Source organism: Esox lucius, chromosome 16 (genome assembly GCF_011004845.1).
Source record: "Esox lucius isolate fEsoLuc1 chromosome 16, fEsoLuc1.pri, whole genome shotgun sequence".
Lineage (NCBI taxonomy): Eukaryota > Metazoa > Chordata > Actinopteri > Esociformes > Esocidae > Esox > Esox lucius.
In genome coordinates this window covers 21,204,296-21,228,373 of record NC_047584.1, presented here as the reverse complement: position 1 = coordinate 21,228,373, position 24,078 = coordinate 21,204,296, and the positions used below count along the sequence as shown (strand labels likewise).

The 24,078-nt window shown below is 43.5% G+C and overlaps 1 protein-coding gene across 1 annotated transcript in view; it reads right to left on the bottom strand.

Annotated features, from left to right (window-relative positions):
• Positions 1-22,222, bottom strand: part of LOC105016195 (receptor tyrosine-protein kinase erbB-4) — a 344,454-nt gene extending 322,232 nt beyond the window's left edge. Inside the window, exon 1 of the mRNA XM_013137977.3 lies at positions 21,786-22,222. Coding sequence (XP_012993431.1) covers positions 21,786-21,867 — 82 coding nt within the window. The 5' untranslated portion in view covers positions 21,868-22,222. The remainder of the gene's footprint in view (positions 1-21,785) is intronic.
• Between the last annotated feature and the right edge of the window lie 1,856 nt (positions 22,223-24,078).

Here is a 24,078-nt window from a genome sequence, read left to right as displayed (position 1 = left end):
GGGAATCTCTCTCAAGCCAAGCTTAAAGAAAACCTACCAAGAAACATTTTCTTCCCATTTATGTTCCATTCTTGGACTTTGGACAAGAAGCAAGAGGCAGGAGGGAAAGTGATCAGAGAGTATGCAGGGAATCGGGCTTTTCAAGGTGCTTTGGGGGAAAGTTTACTTTGCATTTACCTTTCCACACATTAAAACAACTAATAGGCCACAAAAAGTGCTGGAAAACTTTACTAATTAGAATTGCGTTGTACACAGGGACAACACTTAGCTACCCATATACACACAGCTTTCAGCCAGTTTGCACTCAAGACCAATATTAGCCAGTTAATATACTGTACAAACCATGCATCTATTAATTTCTTATTGCTACCACGCTGTTCACTCTCTCACACACACAGTATTCTTTTTTTAATTACCCCAATTCCACAGCGTTTTTACCCCAATTCCACAGCATTTAGGGAAGAATTGAGCCGTATTTACTTTAAATCCCATCTTGCCAACCCATACCAACTGTTAACACACTGCTAGCTGGCATACACTGTATGCATGGATGAGGACGCATTCCCCACCCAACAATAAGGATTGAGCTTGCAGCCACCTGAACTACAAACAGTGGTTACTAGACCAAAATCCATCCACCACCGTACTGAGCAAGGGACTTAGACCACTGTATTGAGCCAGGAACTTAGACCACTGTATTGAGCCAGGGACTTAGACCACTGTATTGAGCCAGGAACTTAGACCATTGTATTGAGCAAGGGACTTAGACCACTGTATTGAGCCAGGGACTTAGACCACTGTACTGAGCCAGGGACTTAGACCACTGTACTGAGCCAGGGACTTAGACCACTGTATTGAGCCAGGAACTTAGACCACTGTACTGAGCCAGGGACTTAGACCACTGTATTGAGCCAGGAACTTAGACCACTGTACTGAGCCAGGGACTTAGACCACTGTATTGAGCCAGGGACTTAGACCACTGTATTGAGCCAGGGACTTAGACCACTGTATTGAGCCAGGGACTTAGACCACTGTATTGAGCCAGGAACTTAGACCACTGTATTGAGCCAGGGACTTAGACCACTGTATTGAGCCAGGGACTTAGACCACTGTATTGAGCCAGGGACTTAGACCACTGTATTGAGCCAGGGACTTAGACCACTGTATTGAGCCAGGGACTTAGACCACTGTATTGAGCCAGGGACTTAGACCACTGTATTGAGCCAGGGACTTAGACCACTGTATTGAGCCAGGGACTTAGACCATTGTATTGAGCCAGGGATTTAGACCACTGTATTGAGCCAGGAACTTAGACCATTATAACTTTGACTCTAAACCTTAGTCTAAAATAACACATTTTCCTCATGGGATCTGGTAAAATGTCCCCACTAGATCGAACGGTCCTTGTTTTACACTTTCTGTGGCATCTGGCTGTATAGTACCTGTCCCTTATTGGGCTGCTGTGAGAAATAGGTGAAGACAGAGAAACCGGCAGCGAATAAGGCAAGTTAGGCTGGCGAGGGCATCCCCGGGGCCATGGTGTCTGAGACCCCATTAGGCTGATGGGAGTTGGCAGTATGGCAGCTGGTACTGGACGTGGAGTTAGCTAACAGCTAGCCTAGCACACACAACCATACACACACACACCCACACACATACACGCACACAAAAAGATAGACACAGGGACAAACAGAGAGAGACACACACCTCTGCTTCTGCTTTACCCTTGACGTTCAAAAAGACCTGACCAGAATGTAATTGAAAGGTCATTATCCTGCAAGCGTGTGGGGATATGGGGTGATAGCACAGGGGCCCCCTAGGTTTGTCCCTTCAGAAACATGTTGTGCAATGTGACACCATCACCGTAGGAAAACCTTTATCTGGGAAAAATCAGAAGGTATTCAAAAATAAACAGTTATGATATTTACCCACTGGAATTAAATCCCAGTTGTTCACAGATGCCTACAATAGATAGAAACTTTAGGTCCAAATAATATTGTGAAGCCTTTCGTCAGAAACAGGCAGTCTTTCTTCACAACATGGATGGGAGACTTAGAACAAATTAAGAACAATTAAGAAATCCAAGACTAAATGGAACTGTGAAATGCATTATAATATTCTCCACTAAAGCCTAGGATTCAAACCATAACATGCAGACTACCTGAGCCCATCGGCTCACAGACATCAGATTGTGCTTTCCCAGTAAACGGTACAGACAGTTTGACATCTCCCTGGGAAGACAATCTGATTCACGTTCCATGTATTATTTATCCTATTGACTTCACCGCTGAATGAAACAAACCCCCAAAACGAGCCAGCCAAGCAGCCAGCCAGACGGTGAGCGGAGCCGGAGACACGGAGACAGCTCGGTGACACACACAAGGTGCTCATCCCGGCACGGTAACAGAGGAAGAGATAACGCCGTGGTGAGAGGTTGAAAGTGTCGGGGCAGACAAGGCTGCATTCTCTCAAAGCCCAACCAATTACCAAGCAGATAAGACCGACTCACTGGATCAGGAGATAATGGTAAAGGGGCACTAGAAAGGCCTAATATGACGTCTCAGTATCCAAAGAAGACTTAGGATCTGTCCGAAATGGCAGGCTTTCCCTATGCAGTGCATCGCTTTTAGCCATAGGAGTAGCGCATTTTAAAGGGGATCAAGTGCCATTTGGGACACAGGAGTCATGTGACGTCTCGTGTATGCAAAGACAGCCAATTGGTGAAAGGAGTTTACAAGACCCCGGCTGCCTCATTCTCTGTCACGTGGGAGCTCCAAGTGTGAGAGCCAGAGAACAACCAGACAGAAAGCCTGTGTACCAAATAGCACCTTACCTAACCTGATCTGATAAAGGTACGCTTTAAAGGGAATAGGTTGCCATTTGGGGAGAAAGCAAGGGAAACCATTCCTCCCTAACTGAGTCTGGTTCCTGGTCCAACTCTTGTATCCGGGCACTGGCTCCTAGTCAACATGGTGTTCTCTTACTAGCAAAGCTCGGCTTAGGCCTCTGGAGAGAACACACAATTTTTAGCTCCCAGCAAATAGTAGCTATTGAGAGGACAGTCTATATTGCAGACTCAATGTTTCTCACTATCCCACTGTCTATACCTGTCGCAATGTCTCTCTAACCCACTGTCTATACCTGTCCTAATGTCTCTCTAACCCACTGTCTATACCTGTCCTAATGTCTCTCTATCCCACTGTCTATACCTGTCCTAATGTCTCTCTATCCCACTGTCTATACCTGTCCTAATGTGTCACTATCCCACTGTCTATACCTTTCCTAATGTCTCTCTATCCCACTGTCTATACCTGTCGCAATGTCTCTCTAACCCACTGTCTATACCTGTCCTAATGTCTCTCTAACCCACTGTCTATACCTGTCCTAATGTCTCTCTATCCCACTGTCTATACCTGTCCTAATGTCTCACTACCCCACTGTCTATACCTGCCCTAATGTCTCTCTATCCCACTGTCTATACCTGTCCTAATGTCTCACTATCCCACTGTCTATACCTGTCCTAATGTCTCTCTATCCCACTGTCTATACCTGTCCTAATGTCTCTCTATCCCACTGTCTATACCTGTCCTAATGTCTCTCTATCCCACTGTCTATACCTGTCCTAATGTGTCACTATCCCACTGTCTATACCTTTCCTAATGTCTCTCTATCCCACTGTCTATAACTGTCCTAATCTCTCACTATCCCACTGTCTATACCTGTCCTAATGTCTCTCTATCCCACTGTCTATACCTGTCCTAATTTCTCTCTATCCCACTGTCTATACCTGTCCTAATGTCTCTCTATCCCACTGTCTATACCTGTCCTAATGTCTCTCTATCCCACTGTCTATACCTGTCCTAACCCCCTGAGACACTGTATTAGGCTTCCTGCACCAGGTACTTAATTCTGCTTAATTTAAACCTATTGTCCTTATTAGAGGACAGCCGTCAGCACCATGCTTAGATATTATACGTACCAGGTCCTACTAATCTCAAATAGCTAAGAGAAATTTAAAGTGCATATGTCTCACTATCCCGCTGTCTATACCTGTCCAAATGTATCACTGTCTATACCTGTCCTAATGTATCACTGTCTATACATGTCCTTATGTATCACTGTCTATACCTGTCCTAATGTATCACTGTCTATACCTGTCTTAATGTATCACTGTCTATACCTGTCCTAATGTGTCACTATCTCACTGTTTATACCTGTCCTAATGTATCACTGTTTATACCTGTCCTAATGTGTCACTATCTCACTGTTTATACCTGTCCTATTGTGTCACTGTCAATACCTGTCCTAATGTATCACTGTCTATACCTGTCCTAATGTATCACTGTCTATACCTGTCCTAATGTATCACTGTCTATACCTGTCCTAATGTCTCCATCTGCTCTCACTCAAGGACCTAGTACAATCTGTAACACAGGGACCTAGAACGGTCTGTAACATAGGGACCTAGTACTATCTGTAACACATGGACCTAATACGGTCAGTAACACAGAAACTTAGTACAGTCTGTAACACAGGGACATAGAATGGTCCGTAACACATGGACCTAGAACGTTCAGCAACACAGGAACCTAGTACAGTCTGTAACACAGGGGATTCATGGTACTTCCCTGTCTTCAATCCCCCTCCTTGCCTGGCCTGCCTCAGTGTGTTCATTTAACAGCGTCCTTGCTCTGTCCCCAAATTAACCCAGGCATGTCGAACCTGAATCAATCAATCACCTCATGCCGGCAATGAGAATGAGGGAGAGAGGGAGGAAGGATAGGGATAGGAGTTGATAAGGAGAGAGGAGAGGAAAGAAAAGAAGATAACAGAAGAGGAGACAGGCGTCTGTCCCTGTCACCTGGTTCCTCCAAGACTCCCCAGGCCTGATTAATGTGCCTTCCAGAACCTGAGATATTGGCCACTTTAAACCAAATGCACCTGGGAACCAACCAGCCACACCTCTCCCTCATGTCCCTGCTATAACACCTCCCATATTCCTACTGGTTCTGGTCTAAAGTAATGTACTATATGGAGATTAGGGCTCTGGTCTAAAGTAGTGTACTATATGGAGATTAGGGCCTTGGTCTAAAGTAGTGTACTATATAAGGATTAGGACTCTGGTCTAAAGTAGTGTACTATTTAGAGATTAGGGTTCTGGTCTAAAGTAGTGTGCTATATTGAGATTATGGGTCTGTTCTAAAGTAGTGTACTATATAGAGATTAGGGCCTTGGTCTAAAGTAGTGTACTATATAGAGATTAGGGCTCTGGTCTAAAGTAGTGTACTATATAGGGAATAAGGCTCTGGTTAGTAGTGTACTATATATGGAATTTGGGATGCAAGGGAATACTTCTCTCCATGCAAAGCCATCCTATTCCTCTGCTGCCATCCTTCACTCTCTCTACTTCCCTCTCTGTTTTCCCCCTCCAATGCTACCTCTCATCTTTCCTCTTCCACCTCCCACTCTGTCCTCTTCCTTTCCCCTTGTTTCAATGCCCCACCTCCCACCTCTCTCCTCATCCTCTCCATTTTTCTCTCTCTACCCCCCTCTCATCTTTCTCTCCCCTTCTCCTCTCTCCCAGTTGTCTCTCCTCTCTCCCTCCTCCCACTCTTCTGTCTTTGTCCCCCTCACCATTCCAAATGATCTCACATCAGCGTGGTATTCACCTTGCCAGGGGGGAATGATGTCTCTTAGCAGGAGAGGAGGGATACAACAAAGGAACAGGCCACTTAAACAGCTTGAACCTCAGTGTGATACCAATGTCTGTTTGCATGGTGTGTGAGTGTGCCTGTGTCTTTGTGTACTGGGGGGGGGGGGCACCAGCAGCAGTGTGTGAGAGATGAAGGACCAGTGTCTCAGGTAAATGTCCAGGCCAAGCAGAGGGACTAGGCAGTCTCCACACACACACCTACTCTCTCCACTTCCCTTACCTACATCAGTCCCAATTTAGCACCACAATTATGACAGATTTCCTATCAATCAACGTAATGAAGGTGAGTTCCATGGTAAAGGAGTTGCACTTGTTCTGAAATTGTTCCAGGAGTATAATTACCTTCCAATTGCACACTATTACCGGCTGCCATCGTGTTATCCACAAGTTTTACAAACGTTCTGCTTATACACAGAAACATGTAATAAAGGGCTTTATAAATACATTTGATTGATTGATTGATGTCCACAAATGATCAAGTTTCCATGTTGCCTTTTCTGAACAAAGGAGAATAATCTGCACCCTGCATGATGGTCCACACACAGAGGAACATACCTAACCAGCCAGCCATCTAAACACCCACCCACCCACCCAGCCAGCCAGCCGTCCCCACACTCAGCCACCCAACCAGCCATCTCCCCACCCAGCCAGCCATCTAATCACCCACCCATCCACCCAGCCAGCCGTCCCCACACTCAGCCACCCAACCAGCCATCTCCCCACCCAGCCAGCCATACACCCGCCCAACCACCCAGCCATCTAATCACCCACCCAACCACCCAGCCAGCCGTCCCCACACTCAGCCACCCAACCAGCCATCTCCCCAGCCAGCCATCCACCCGCCCAACCACCCAGCCATACTCCCACCCACCCAGCCTGCCATCCCCCCACCCAGCCACCCAACCAGCCATCTCCCCAGCCAGCCATCCACCCGCTCAACCACCCAACCATCCACCCAACCAGCCATCCCCCACCCAGCCACCCAAAAAACCAGCCAACCCCCACCTAGCCAGCCACCCAAACAACCAGCCATCCCCCCACCCAGCCACCCAGCCAGCCACCCAACTACCCAATCACTCACCGAGACAGCCACCCAGCCACCAACCCACCCATCCACCCACCCAGTCAGCTACCCAGCCACCAACCCACCCAACCACCAACCCTCCCAGCCAGCCATCCTCCCACCCACCCAACCAGCCATCCACCCACCCAGCCACCAAACCAACCAGCCATCCCCCACCCAGCCACCCAACTTGCCATCCACCCAGCCAGCCACCAACCCGCCCAGCCACCAACCCAGCCACCCACCCAGCCACCCACCCAGCCAGCCACCCAGCCAAACAGCCAAGGTCAACTGCCTCTCCGCCTTTATTCTGTGCTTTATGTACATCTACAACCACTCAGGGAAAGAGGGCTGCGCAATTCCAGCACTGCTGCAAGGTGACTTCTTGGTCTTTACACACACACACACACACGTATGTACTCACACATACACTCTATGCCAGGCTCTGAAGCCAGAGGTGCCAGTGGTGACTGTGGAAAGCCCAGCTGCAGGGTGTGTGCCCGCCCATGTGCGTGCATGTTCAGCAGAGGTTGGTCGTCCTCGTAGACAATGCCACATGGTGCCACAGGTTGACATCCGTCTACTCTCCGGGCCATGGGAGATGCTGAACAATGGGAGCTGTTGACCACACGTGCTATTTCAGTCACTGCCAGCCTCCGGACTCTCTCTAAGCAATCGCTCAGTTTCTCCTTCACCCCATCTCCCTCTCTCTTTGGGTCACTATCCCTCACACGCACACACACACACACACACTCTTTCTCTTGCTTTGCCTTCTCCTTCACCCCTTCCCTCTCCCAGCCTCTGCTCTTCTGTCTTTCGTCATTTAACTTCCCCTCTTTCTCTCCTGCAATTACTTTGACCTTTGGTTCCAGAATCTCAGAAGTAACTATAAATCCCTCCCTCTGTCTCTCCCTCTCTGTCTCTGCCTCTCATTCTCTCCCTCTCTTTTCCTCTCTATTTTTCCCCCCTCTCTCTAAATTCCCAAACTCCCCGATGCCTCCTTACAGCTGCCACGACTGACTGCAAACTCATTTATTTATTACAGGTCACAAACAGCAGCAGATCATTTAAAGAGAGACACATCGCCCCAGCACCCCTGAAGGACAATGAATAATCTACCTGCAGAAATAGACATTCATAGAGGGTGGGGCTAGAGAGAGAATGAATGAGAGAGACTCATAGAGAGAGAGAGAGAGAGAGAGAGAGAGAGAGAAGAGACTGAGAAAGAAAAAGACATAGAAAGAACAGACTAACAACCCGTTTCCTGTATTAGGCTCTCTCTCCATGAGGCTGTGACTGTCGATACATTAAGCAGCTTTATCTTAACTAGCATGCAGCATTACACACGGCATTCCTTGTTGTTCAACTTATTCATACACATACAAATCACCCAAATCAAGATTAAGCTTTAAGTGAGCGTTCCAGCTGTCCTGAAGCAGTCAGTATCAGTCAAAGCCCTGCTGTAATTACAACGTAAATGCAGATTATAAATATTTTAAAAGGGGATTACTAAAATAGGAAAAGAAAGGGAAAAGGGAAAAACAAGAGAGAAATTACCCCTTTAGCGCCTCCGCAAAGTGAAACACATGAAACAGTCTTCAGAAGGTGGAGCGGAGCACAAGCTGCTTTCATGGCTAAGTTTGCCAACCTATTATTATTCTTTTATTTGTTCCCCACAGTTATTCAGGAGCCAAGGAGGAGGAGAGTGAGGGAGAGCAGGAGCTAGAGAAGTGGAGAATAAAACAAATCATCCTGACTTGTCAGACACTTCAGAGGGAATAACAAAGCTGAGAGAGGCCAGAAATTATAAAGGCAACAATTATCAGAACATTTCATTCTAAACATTGTGGTAATGAGTGTGTCTTAGAGGAGATTAGCCATATTTTCATTGTCATTTTAATTCTCTCCTCTTTTGTGGAACGCACAAAGAAAATAAAGGAAGAAAGCGCTGGGGAATTACTGCACTGATGAATGCAGCAGACGGAGAAACAGAAAGAGGGAGCAATGCTGGATTGCACGACTTGATGCTGTCAATCACCAGTGAGCCTTCCCCCCTCCTCCCCCCCTTCCCCCGCCACGCCTCCCTCCCCTGCCTACGATCCACGTCCACCCCTCTCCCTCGTCTACCCTCTTTCCAAGCGCCGGTCAGTTAAAACCTTCAGAACACACACTTGTCAAAAAGGCCCTCCACACAGCCAACACAGACAGATACACTTGGAGGGACATAGACATCTGTATTGTTCGTGCTCGTTTGAATAAAGCTCTGTTGAAGGATGGGTCATAACACTGCATGTGCTGAACACACAGAGACACAGGGAGAATACAGGGAGGTTTACTAGTGCAGAGCAGTGTGGTAAAATGCAGGCCAGCTAGCTGCCAGTAAGGTGTCATTGCTAATTGACAGTTGTTGTACTGTACATGACATTTGGTTCATTCAGCTGCCTCTCACATTATCCATCGTGGGTGATAATTCCCAAATTGTACATGCTTTTCAGAATTTACACAGTAGAACATCCTCGGATTCCAAATGAAGTAATTTCTGGAAAGAACGTAACCCTTTGCAAGCCGGTGTGATGTATCATAAACTGTACACGAAGGAAGGCCTGTAGGAAATAGGATGTCTCATAAACTGTACATGGAGGAAGGCCTGTAGGATATAGGATGTGTCAGCAAAGGGTCCCAAATGGAAACGTATTTCCTATCAAGTCTCCTTAGGGCTCTTGAAGCAAGGAGCACACTATTTAGGTAAGGGTGCCAGTTGGGATGCATCCTCAATGAGAGAGCTTCCCCTGTAATACATTAGACATCCTAATTAAAACAAGGAGAATTGATTCAACCACAGAGACCCAATTCTCAATCAATCTCTGCAAATAACAGCTGATGTAATTTACATTTAAGGGGAAATAATTGTTTCCTGTGAAGAGAAAAACGCACGCACAACCATGCACGCAAACACACCCGCATGCACATACGCATGCATGCACACACACCTACATACACACACATACATACTAGGCTACACTTGGCTTTCAGCCTACACTCAGCAAAATAAAAAAATTGGTGTAAGTTGAAAAGTTTGCAGGATGTTCCGATGTTAATGACCGAATGGAAGAAACTGAAACCACTATGGTGTGAACGATCTAAGAGGCGGGGCAAGACAGACCTTCTATGCCATCAAAAAGGGAGAAAATGACATGGTAAATATGATTTGGCAACAGTATACTCCAATCAGTTGTAGAACCTATTGTTTTCCAAGTTTTAAAAGCCTTATTCACCAACCAATAATCGAATAATTCAATAAACCAGACAAACACCGAAGACATGGCATGCCGAATTACAGTGCCATGAAAAAGTATTTGCCCCATCCTGATTTTCTCAATCATTGCATATTTGACACATTGAATGGTGTCAAAGCATCATACAAAATGTAATATAAGACAAAGAGAATCCGAATGAACAAAACATTTACATTTTTGAAGAAAAAACGTTATCCAACACCAACTAGCCCTGTGTGAAAAAGTGATTGCCTTGTTGTTACTCAATCAACCCATAAACCAAATTCAACTGATCTTTGGATTCTGTTTGAACTGACACACACAGGCTTAATTACTACAAGACACGTTCAGTCTAAACATTTCTTATTTGGAGTCTGCAAAGTAGTGCAAAGTAGGCTACAAGGTCTCAGTAAGCAGCACACCAAGCCGCAATCAAAATAAATTACAGAAGAGATGAGAGAAAAAGTTGTGGAGATATCAGTCTGGGAACTGTTACAAAGCAATTTCTAAGGCTGACGTGACTCCAGCGAACCACAATGAGAGCCATAATTTCCATATGGAGAAAACTTGGAACAGCGGCAAATCTTCCCAAAGGGGCCAGCCTACCAAACTTCATCCAAGGGCGCAGTGGCAACTCATCCAGGCAGTTACCAAACAACCCGTGCAACATCTAAGTAACTGCAGGCCTCTCTTGCCTCAAAGGTCAGAGTTCATGATTGGACAAAAAGAAAAAGACTGGCCAAAAATGTATTTAATTATGGGAGAATTGCAACCTGCAAACCACTGCTAGGAGAATCATTGCTCAATTCATATTTAGCAAAAAGGACCATTGATGACTCCGAAGCCACTGGGATAATGTTCTGTGGACAGACTAGTCAAAGGTGGAACTTTCTGGAAGACGTGCATTCTGTTACGTCTGGTGTAAAGCAAATACAGCATTTCACAATAGAACCATGGTGGTGGTAGTGTGATGGTGTGAAGACAGTTTGCTCCCTTAGGTCCTGGAAGACATTCCATCATTGAAGGAACCATGAATTCTGCTCTAAGGTTTCTCCACAGTAGTATGAAAGACTGATCTCCAATTATACTGTAGGCATTTTGATTGATGTTATTGCTAAAGATGGCGCAAGCTGTTATTAAGTTCAGGGGGGAAATCACTTTTTCACACAGGGACAGTACAAGGACATTACAATTATCATTTCAACAGTGAATTTTGTGTTTACTCTTTGTCTTTTAATATATTCTGTATGAAGATGTGATGCCATTCAGTGTGACAAATATGAAATAATAGAGGAAATCCAAAAGGGGGCAAAACACTTTTTCACAACATAGTATGCAAAAAACATAGTAAGTACAATGCAAAATCCCAGATAATTAATGCAGAGCAGAATTCGGATTTGCACTAAGTAATGATTAAACCCAAAAAACAGCCATTAAATTACCTACCTGAATGTAAAGCAATTCTCAAACTTCTATAAGCATATAATTACAAAGAAAATGTACATAAGAAACAAATACAGCAGCAAGCTACGGTACATCCAAATAAAGAGCTGTGGACCAGTGGGCTGAGAGGGTCACCAAAATCAATGTGAGACGATGATCCTGGCAAAAGACGTGTCCTACTTCCATGCGTGAACGGTGAATGACTGTCTAGGTGATGTACATGTGTCATACACTCACCTAAAGGATCATTAGGAACACCATACTAATACTGTGCTTGACCCCCTTTTGCCTTCAGAACTGCCTTAATTCTACGTGGCATTGATTCAACAAGGTGCTGAAAGCATTCTTTAGAAATGTTGGCCCGTATTGATAGGATAGCATCTTGCAGTTGATGGAGATTTGTGAGATGCACATCCAGGGCACGAAGCTCCTGTTCCACTACATCCCAAAGATGCTCTATTGGGTTGAGATCTGGTGACTGTGGGGGCCATTTAAGTACAGTGAACTCATTTTGAAACCAATTTGAAATGATTCGAGCTTTGTGACATGGTGCATTATCCTGCTGGAAGTAGCCATCAGAGGATGGGTACATGGTGGTCATAAAGGGATGGACATGGTCAGAAACAATGCTCAGGTAGGCCGTGGCATTTAAACGATGCCCAATTGGCACTAAGGGGCCTAAAGTGTGCCAAGAAAACATCCCCCACACCATTACACCACCAGCAGCTTGCACAGTGGTAACAAGGCATGATGGATCCATGTTCTCATTCTGTTTACGCCAAATTCTGACTCTACCATCTGAATGTCTCAACAGAAATCGAGACTCATCAGACCAGGCAACATTCTTCCTGTCTTCAACTGTCCAATTTTGGTGAGCTCGTGCAAATTCTAGCCTCTTTTTCCTATTTGTAGTGGAGATGAGCGGTACCCGGTGGGGTCTTCTGCTGTTGTAGCCCATCCGCCTCAAGGTTGTGCGTGTTGTGGCTTCACAAATGCTTTGCTGCATACCTCGGTTGTAACGAGTGGTTATTTCAGTCAAAGTTGCTCTTCTATCAGCTTGAATCAGTTGGCCCATTCTCCTCTGACCTCTAGCATCAACAAGGCATTTACGCCCACAGGACTGCCGCATACTGGATGTTTTACACAATTCTTTGTAAACCCTAGAAATGGTTGTGTGTGAAAATTCCAGTAACTGAGCAGATTGTGAAATTTCTCAGACTGGCCCGTCTGGCACCAACAACCATGCCACGCTCAAAATTGCTTAAATCACCTTTCTTTCCCATTCTGACATTCAGTTTGGAGTTCAGGAGATTGTCTTGAGCAGGACCACACCCCTAAATGCATTGAAGCAACTGCCATGTGATTGGTTGATTAGATAATTGCATTAATGAGAAATTGAACAGGTGTTCCTAATAATCCTTTAGGTGAGTGTATACTCACACGTTCTTTGTGCGCGTGTATGATGGCGACACCCATTTCTGCATGTCTGGCAGAAGTCTCTGGTTGGTCCATCACCTCAATCTCAACCTTGAAAATAAGAGCTGCTCTTCCTCCCGGGAAAGGGCTGTCCACTCCGAGATCTCTCCACGGTGTCTCCCTCTCAGACTATAAAGAACCTTGGCATGACCCAGGACAACACCCATTCTGACATTCAGTTTGGAGTTCAGGAGATTGTCTTGACCAGGACCACACATGTGAATGGTTGATTAGATAATTGCATTAATGAGAATTTGAACAGGTGTTCCTAATGATCCTTTAGGTGAGTGTACACTACCATTCAAACGATTAGTGTCACTTAAAAATGTATATGTTTTCCGAAAGAAAAGCTTTTTTTTTGGTCCATTTAAACAATAAAGAAATGTAGTGTAGACATTGTTAATTGTTGCTAATTGTTGTTAATTGTTGTGTTTGCTAATCCAGGGTTATCATTTTAAAAGGCTTATTTGAAGGCCCTTTTGCAATTATGTTAGCATGGCTGAAAATTGTTGTGTTTATTAAAGAAACAATAAAACTGGCCTTTTTAGATTAGTTGAGTATCTGAAGCATCAGCAATTGCGAGTTTGATTATAGGCTCAAAATGGACAAAAACAAATAACTTTCTTCTGAAACAATCTATTCTTGTTCTGACAAATGAAGCCTACTCCATGCGAGAAAATGCAGAGAAACTGAAGATCTCACACAGATTGAGAAATAGACACATCACAGGTCCTCAATTGGCATCTTCATTCAATAGTACCCACAAAACACAAGTCTCAACATCAAAAGTAAAGTGGCAACTCCAGGATGCTGGCCTTCTAGGCAGAGTTGCAAAAAAAAAAGCCATATATCAGACTGGCCAATGAAAAGAAAATATTAAGATGGGCAAAAGAACACAGACACCGGATAGAGGAAGATTGGAAAAAAAAGTGTTGGACAGACTAATTTCTTTTTGAGGTGTTTGGATCGTAAATAAGAACATTTGTGAGATGCAATCTAAATTAAAGGATGCTGGAGAAGTGCTAGACACCATCTGTCAAGAATGGTGGAGGCAATGTGATGTCTGGGGGTGCTTTGGTGGTGGTGAAGTGGAAGATTTGCACAGGGTTAAAGGGATCTTGAAGAAGGAAGTCTACCACTCCAATGTGCAATGCAATGCCATACCCTGTGGATGGTGCTTGATTGGAGCCAATTTCCTCCTACAGCAGGACAAAGACCCAAAACACAGCTCCAAACTATTGAAGAACTACTAAGGGAAAAAGCAGTCAGCTGGTATTCTGTCTATAATAGAGTGGCCAGCACAATCACCAGATCTCTATTGATCTGTTGTGGGAGCAGCTTGACTGAACGGTATATAAAATGCCCCCATCAAGCCAGTCCAACTGGTGGGAGGGGCTTCAGGAGCCATGGGGTATAATCTTTTCAGATTAACTCAACAAATTGACTAGAATGCCAAAGGTCTGCAAGGCTAGTTGCTGCAAATGGAGGACTCTTTATAGAAGGCAAAATCTGAAAGAAACAATCATTATTTCGATAAAAAAGTATTATTTCCTACCTTGACTTTTTGTCCTATTGATTTTATTATATTTCCCATTCAAACAGATTTCATGCACAACCCCATTTCCAAAACAGTTGTGACGCCATTGAAAGTGAAAAACTGATCATTTAAACCCAATATTCAATATAAAATACACTACTCAAAAGAATTAGGGGAACACATAATCATCAAAGTATAACATCAAGTCAATTAAACTTCAGGGATATCAATTCTGTCCAGTTAGGAAGCATAAGCGATTGTGAATCAATGTCACCTGTTTTGGTGCAAATGAACATGAAAAGAGGTGCACTGGAGAAGCTACAGCAAGACAACCCCAAAAGGGAATGGTTTTGCAAGTAGTGGCCACAGACAATTGCTCTCTCCTTATCCATCCTAAATGATTATTCTCTAGATTAGCATTTTGCTACTGTCCTTGTCACTACTGGTAGCATGAGGCGGGTACCTGCAGCCCATTCAGGTTGCACAGGCAGTCCAGCTCCTTTAGGATGGCACATCCAAACATGCCACCGCAAGAAGGTTTGCTGTGTCTCCCAGTACAGTCTCAAGAGCATGGAGGAGATACCAGGAGACAAGCCATTGCAGGAGGAGAGCTGGACAAGGCCATAGAAGGGAATCAACCCAGCAGCATAAACAGTATCTGCTTTGTGCAAGGAGGAACAGGAGGAGCACTACCGGAGCCCTACAAAATGACCTCCAGCGGGCTACTGGTGTGCATGTTTCTGACCAAACTGTTAGAAACAGACTCTATGAGGGCCTGACATCCTTTAGTGGGACCTGTGCTCACAGTCCAGCACCGTGAAGCTCGATTAGCATTCGCCAGAAAACACTAGAATTGGCAGGTCTGCCATTGGCGCCCGGTTCTCTTCACAGATGAGAGCAGGTTCACACTGAGCATGTGACAGACGTGAAAGAGTCTGTAGATGCCATAGTGAACGTTATGATTCCCGCAACATCATCCAGCATGACCGGTTTGGTGGTGGGTCAGTGATGGTCTGGGGATGCATATCTTTGGAGGGGTCGCACGGACCTCCACGTGCTAGCCAACAGTACCCTGACTGCTTTTAGGTGCTGGAATGGTAGCATGAAATCCTTAGACCCATCATCAGACCTTACGCTGATGCAATGGGCCCTAGGTTCCTCCTGGTGCAGGACAATGCCTGGCCTCATGTGGCCAGAGTGTGTAGGCAGTTCCTGGATGACGACAGCATTGATGCCTTTGACTGGCCCTCACGTTCCCCAGACCTGAATCCAATTGAGAACCTCTGGGACATAATGTATTGTGCATTCAACACTGACATGTAGCGCCACAGACTGTCCAGGAGCTCACTGACACCCTGATCCAGGTTGGGGAGGAGATCCCCCAGGACAACATCCATCGTCTCATCAGGAGCATGCCCAGACATTGCCGGGAGAGCATACAGGAACGTGTGGGCCATACACACTACTGAGTCACATCATGAGTTGCCGTGATGAAATTCACACAAGTTGAAACAGCCTGTGATTTCAGTGTTTACTTAGATTTTCAGTGTGAATTTGAATCCAGCCCTCAGTTGGTTGGTGATTTTGGTTTCCATTGACCGTTGATACAACATTTTGTTCTCAACAAATTACACAATGTACAGTAATGAATTTTATGTTTTATATATTTCCTTCATTGAGACCGGGTGTGATTTAAGTGTTCCTTTAACCTTTATGAGCAATGTAGTACAAAGAAAACATAACAAATGTTGATCCTGAGAAACGTTATTGTTTCTTAAAAATATATGCCCACTGAATTTGATGCCAGCAACACCTTTCAAAAGGCTGGGACAGAAGTAACATAAGACTTGAAAAGTTGCGTAATGCTAAAAAGAAACCTGGTGGAACATCTCACAACTAACTAGGTTAATTGGCAACAGGTCAGCAACATGATTGGGTATTAAAAGAGCATCCCAGAGAGGATGAGTCTTTCAGAAGTAAAGATGGGGATGCCCTGGGGCAGCGTGGTGACGCCGGGCCGGGATGCAAGCTGACATGACTCTGTAGTGGAAATCACTCCATTGGCTCAGAAACACTTCCATAAACCACTGTGTGAACATCCACAAATGCATGTTAAAACTCTTCCTTGCAAAGAAGAAACCATATATAAACAGGATCCAGAACCACTGCCACCATTAATGGGGAACAATATATTCAGATTTTGGAGCAACATATGCTGCCATCCAGACAATGTCTTTTTCAGGGAAGGCCTTGCTTATATCAACAAGACAATGCCAAACCACATTCTGCATGTATTACAACAGCATGGCTCCTTAGTAAAAGAGTCTGGGTGCCAAACTGGCATGCCGGCAGTCCAGACCTGTCACCCATTGAAAACATTTGGCGCATTATGAAACAACAAGAATGGGAAAACATTTCACTTTCAAAACTACAGCAATTGGTTTCCTCAGTTCCCAAACGCTTACAGAGTGATGTTAAAAGAAGAGCTGATGCAACACCGTGATAAACATGTCCCCCTGTCCCAACCTTTTTGAAATGTTTTTCTGGAATCAAATTCAAAATTTGCATGCATTTTTCCAAAAACAGGAACATTTCTCTTAGCAGTATTTTCAGTAAAATATAGGGATAAATGATTTGCACATCGTTGCATTTTGTTTTTATTAGCATTTTACGCAGCATCCAATCTTTGTTGGAAACAGGGTTGTACATTTCTATGTGACCCCAAACTTTTGAATGATAGTGTACAACTTTAATGGATTAGGCAGAGGTCAAGTAGGCTCCAGCTATTCTCTCTTTCTCTATTCACTAGCTCCCAACTCAAAACACAATAACCATGCCTTTAAACTGACAGTATTCTGTGCATGTTCTGCATGGTAACGAGACTCTTAATAGTGGGCAAGTGGTGTAGAGCATGTTCACCTGGCTAAGGATGCGATCGCCTGGGAACCCACGCTTGTTATTCTTCCAGCAGAGTGCCAGAGACACATACTGTAGTTCACATTGCCTTTCACTGGCAAAAAGTGAGATAGAAATTAATAAAGAGGGTCTTTGTGTCACAGTGGTCCACTGCTGTATGGGTAGAACATGACACCATCCTTTCTGGCTTTGACTGAAACAACAGAGTGATATTGTCCAGAAAGTGTGAAAGCTACAACCCACTGATTTTCTTTGGGGTCTGGTCTCACATCCAAAGTCAGTAAGGAAAACGTAAACATTTAGTTGTCCAGTAATATGAAGATGGGCAAACACTGTGTATACAATGTTTTCTAAACAAAATAAATACTATTCTCCAAGTTAGCGGATTTAACCTCCTGCGGTGTCACATATTTGAAGAACTGGGTTGCAACAGAAACTACAGAAGAGAAGAAAACAGCTAGGTACATAAAGCCATGATTATGATAGTTGAAATGCGGTTGTAATAGAGCAGTTACTATTTTCTTCACACAAGTCTGGCTTACATTTTTCTTTCACACGTAACTTTACTTTAGTGCTCATGAGTATCTTTAGAAGGATTTGACCAGTGGCGTTTGGGTGGAAGACTCGCCCCTCTATCAAGGTCCGACATGGTAGTGTGTTCTGTCAGAGGTGCAGCTATGGGACATTGGGACACACAGAGGCACACACGGCAAATGTAAAATGCAGAGGTAAGCCTCTCTCTCTCTCACCTCATGCTTGACATCCAGTGCAGTGGATGTTTGGCATCATATGCACAATAATGTACGCCTTCAATTACACACTCTTAGAAGTAAAGGTGCATTAAAGAGCATTTCGGGATTAAAAAAAAAATCCATTCTGGTTCCACTGTTATTCTGGGTACATTCAAGGCGGCTCTTAAGGAAACTATGATGTAACGGTTCAAACCAAAACCTTTTTGTGATAGAAGGGGTTCCATTTTAAATATTTTAAATATTGTAGAGGCGTTTGGAGACATGGCTAATTGGGGGAGTGGCATTATGAAAGTTGGTTACATGTTAGTTGGTGAACTCCTGTTCATCATTTGAAGTTGCCCCCCCTCCCCCCCCCCCGCCTCCCTGCCTCCCAGCACAGCTGCATCACGATGGCCAGGAGTTTGAATCCTGGTCCAGGCATGCCGGCAGTGCCCAGGGGTCCCACAGGAGATGTTGCCTATAGGCCCAATCGTGTTGGACGGTTCTGCTTTCTCTTGTCGCACTCTAGGTAGACACACCTGGTTGTTAGCCTGGGAATGCACTCTACTCTGGTGCCAGTGAATACTTCCTGGTTGAGTCAGCAGTGTAATAAGGATCAGAGAAGCGACTTGTGAGAGGTCTTAATCATCAAATCACCAAAACCTACAATAGGAATGTTTGGATAAGGTAACTCCAACTGTGGGTTTTGCTAATTCTCTTGAGGCTCTCCTACACTTCTGTAAGCTTCATTGAAGCATCAAACCCGTGTTCAACCTTGCAAGTGATGACAATGCTACATAATATAAGCAGGAAGGACATTTAGGGTGAACAGGAATATATACATCTTTTGAGCCATGAATCTAATCTATGTATTGCTACATTAAACCATTCAAGTATCCTCCAAGAACCGTTCATTTATTAGAAGAGACAAATATGAACCATTGACAAACAATGGTTCTTTCAGAGATGACAGAGTAAAACTGTGATCCTTCATTTTTTTGATGGGGCATAAGCTCATCACACAATTTAAGTTTATATTCTTCAAAACTAAATGTTATATTATTGATATAGTAAATGTATTAAAGCAAAAAATTATTCCCAGCTTTAAGTCAACATTAATTTCCATACGCACATGTACGCATATGCACGCATATGCACATGGACGCACATGCAAACACGCATGCATGCAAACTGCCATTGTGGACGCACACTGAATAATGAAGCCTACACACACACACACACACACACACACACACACACACACACACGCTCTTACACAGAGAGAGAGAGAGAGAGAGAGAGAGAGAGAGAGTGGTGGGATACTGAGTATGTATAGTTTTTTGTTTGTTCTTTAATCCACTGTTTCCAGCTGTGTTTTTGTCTGCTCTTTGACGGGATTGAATCAAAGTAAGCCGATTTAACACTGATATTTGTATAATCTGGTCTTCCACCACCATGCACCCGTTTTATGTAAACTTCTAAATGTCACTACATTCCTTGCTTTAAATTCATAGCCCTCGCAACTTGACAGGATAGATGATAGGATGTGTCTTCTATAGGCTATGTAAGAAGAAAACAGTTTTTGTTTATTCATTTGACGGAGACATAGCTGCTTTATATTACGACATAACAGATAACAATTCTCTCAAAAAATTCTAGCAGGTGAAGAAGCATTGAAAGCAGGATATATTGCCTAAGAAGCAATTACCTTAACCTACGACCTCGAATAGTATTTAGGCTAAAGAAAAAAATCCTTTCATCATTGCCATAGACAGAAATGTTATAACTAAAAAACACTAAACAAAAAAGTGAATTATTGTTTTTATACACATGTTCTATTTATTACTAATAGCTATGGACACCATTTAAAAAGGTCTAACCAACTAAACGGTTATAATCGAAATACAGCGAGTTTATTTAACCCCTACCCCGTAGCCTTTTTCAACCTTTAATGTGATAGCCCCCAGGGCTGTGTGTGTGCATTTAATTCCACGTTTTGAACAAACAGCAATACCGCATTAGGTTGAACGGAGTGTGTGGCGCGCGAAACCGGTTGGTGCTATGGCAGATAGGTTCTCGTGCAGGAGCCTTAAAACACCATCTATATGACTAATCGAGGCATTCATTTTGATAGCGGGCTACTTGTGATTGATTTAAACATTGATACTCAAGGGGCAATTAACCAACTGTTTTGTTTACGGTACGAAACTGGACATGGACCCTGTACGAAGCGCGCTTACAAACGGGAAAAGACACCTGGCAATTGTTATATTAGGCTATAAGACATGATTTCATTGTTTCTTTCCTGAACGCTGAGTCGGATTATAGGGTTTACAGACTAAACACGTAAACACATATCGCGAACCTGCGTGTGCGTGGGTATGGATGTGTTTTTTCTGGCTCGGAAAGGAGAAGAAAAAGATTTCCTAAGAGTGTTCCTCTCCGGTTCATGGGCTACTATAGTACCACCGTGTGGAGAGCTGCACTTCTCCAAGCACCCGCACCGCGAGCCAGTGAGCGCTGTATTATGAATCAGATCATAGCAAATGTAGCCTATAGATTAACCTCGTTAATTGCCCATAGCCAGTTCTATACTACTCGTATTATTAGTATAACATATGCTTTCACTAATAACCTGTAGGCTAGAGCTACTATGGCTTCCACAATTAGCCTACTACAAGTTATACTAGGCTACTAATAATTATTATTATAATTATTATTACAATATAATAATTAAAACTACAGTTAATAAGATTTATGATAATACAAACGAGTAGAACGCCAATAGACAAAATAATTAAAACGGAAACACTGTAGCTATTTTAAGTGGCCAAGTTAACCAAATTCAACAAAACACGTTTTTTCTTTTATTTATCAGAATTAAATGTTCTCAGAAAACAAACACAAACACCAGGCCGGTCGAATGTCCACCATACTGCAAATACACTACCCACCACCAAAATCTCCCACGCTTGCAGCGCAAGAGACGAGGCGAGATAAGAATAATAAAAGCAGTAGCAGGATCCAGGAGACCAGGGTGAACTTGGTCTCAGTTTAAGTGATGTGATGTCCACAGTTCGTCCAAGCCTCAGGGACACGTGTGACGAACATTCAATGCTCCCTATTCTCTACAAATGCAACAGTGCTGCTCTGTCTGTGCCTGTGTGAAGCTGAGTAGAAACATTTTGGTTGAAATCCCTCCAATTTGATCAGAGAAATACATTGAAATTCAGAAATCCTACACTAACCAAAACATGTACACTCCTTCAAAAATTAAGTTTCCATATCAGATAGTTTGTCATTGTGGCAATAGCCTATAATAACCAAGCAGCTGATTTTGAGCAATCTCCTCTGAGTTGTGGTCTGGTACAGGCTAATTAGGCTCCTGTTCTTTGATCGAGGGTGGTGGTATTTTATTGCGCACATGGACAAAAATCAAGATAAAGGTTAGGCCTTAAGATATTCGGAAGGACAACCAGGAGAGAGAAAATAAAACAGCCATATCTAACTGTTGGCATAGACTCACAACACTTGTGCTGTGCGCTGCGCCCAGTCAGTTGTGACAAGTGTAGCCAGAAAACACCTTATGCAGCGCACCAGCCAGCCAGACTACGAACTGTCATTGACTCACCTGCTTGCGAAGAGCTTGTCCGAAACAGCGCAGAAGTGAGGAGAAAGACGAAGCAACACAGAACCGATGCCAGTAGCTTCATTTTCAGGGGTTCGCAGTAACTCCTTTGATTCACATGTCCAGAAGCAAAATCCCTTTCGGTTTGATATACATAAAAAGTAAAATCTTATGTCACTTTGCAGTTTGGCTAAGGACTCAGGTAGACCAGCTAATTAGTCCAACTCCGTCTTCTCTCCTTCGCCTGATTTATGCCTGGTGAATGAATGTGTATAAAAGTTCAAACAAATCGACGTAGAGTAGGTTCCAGGGTAGCGCTGTGGCAGACTATCAACAAGATCTATCTGCCGACAGTCAGTGAGACTATAGCTTGTCAAAATAGTAAAAAGCAATGCTCATGCCATTAGTCTCTCGGAGTTGGATATGGTAGCCTACGAAGCGATGGCTTGCGGTCTACAGACACACCCCCTCACAAGTTTGTCTCCTCCCACAGTCAACCGGATTGGTAAAAGGTAGAGCTGATTGATTTAAGCCCTCCTTCTAGAACTCCAGGTATGCATCTATTGGTTTTGAGAAGTTTCCAACCTCCGCCTTGAATATGTTCCATCGGGTCCCTTGCACCTGTCTCAAAGTCAAGGAAAAAAATTATTGTCAAAAGATGCGTATTCCCTAGAAGAAAAATGTATGCGAAAGGGTTTAAACAGGCATCTATGCTTACCAATCAAATATCTTCAAAATGTAGTGTAAGGTTAACATTGATAACAGTTTGAGTGGCATAGTCAGTGTTATCTTGACAAAATGTGTAACAATCAAACAAGTTATTAGATTTGATACGGATTGAACTATGGCTTTTGAAAGACATCAACTTAATTTGGAGTGAGATCTTTAAATCTGTGCCCGTATGAGAACATAAGAACGCCATAACTCTCAATAACGCTCTTCACTCTCACACAGTCACACCTCAAAAGACGAGAGAACAGCCCCTGAGCTGCAATATGCCTAAACATCTGCTCTGAGATTGATATTGTCATATGTTTTACGCACATAGGGCGTGCACAGAGACACACGCCCACCGGTTTACAGACGCACGCCCGATCACTATTAAGAAGTTTTGTGCGCCTACTGTGAAAACGTTCCAAACCTTCTGCAAAATAACTGTAGAGTCAAATGACCGAAATGGTCGACTTAATGTAAACATATCAGTGTGTAATTTTGTTAAAAAATAACGCACAAGATTGACAGCGGTGGTACTCTCTCGTCAAATCATTATTATTCAAAAAGGAACCAACTATTGCATAAAGTAATGTTTTTACATGATTAAACAAATGGTTTCTCTAACTAACACTATGTTATCATATAGAAGAGTATTACATTTTGTGGCTTGCATATTATTTGAGTCTTGCCCTATAATGATGAATGGCAGGTGTAATATTGGGTATTAAAACAACTACAGCTGCACTGCAGGCACATAATCCAAACAAATATTCACAGATTCAGAGAAAACATAATTACCCAATAATTATAGAAAGATAATGGTATGAGAATATGAGACATTTTGATTGCTGGACCATGTGGCATGTGTTAGACTTTGATCCCCAGGTCATTGCCCCCCTCCTCCAAATACACACACACAGACACACACACAAACACAGACTCACACACACACTCACAAACACAGACACACACACACACACACACACACACGCACAAACACATGCTTTTAATCTTAAAATGATCTGGATTATAGATCCTGCATTTTACTTTGTGCAATAGAACTGCTAGTGGTAGATAACATATGGACAAAATACCCCAAATCTAGCCTACATAAAGTTCAACGTACAATAAAATAGATTAATATACAATGGGACAGGGATTATGAGATAATGGAATATGTGGGGTGATTACATCTGATACATTAATTTACTGTTGTTTTAAATCCATACATATTTACAGTTCCAGTTTTAGAATATGCATCTTAACAAAGAGATAGAGATGAACCAGTAGCCAGATTTTACTCTTTGCCCTTCATTTATCTTTTCTACCATTCCTGAAAGACTTTGAAAATTGGAAGTTTGCAATTTTCACTTTGCAGAAAGTCACAAGGGACTGTTTTCTGCTTGAGTGCAGAATGAATAATAATTTGTTGAACTATTTGACACTAAATTCAGCACTGCAACTGTAGTACTGACCTTCCACCACATGGGGGAGGTAAACTACCATCTCAGAGGTTAGAGTGTCATGACACGTTTAGCATAAAGCTAGCAGGAGGGATGACTCAATGGTTGTATCCTTAATG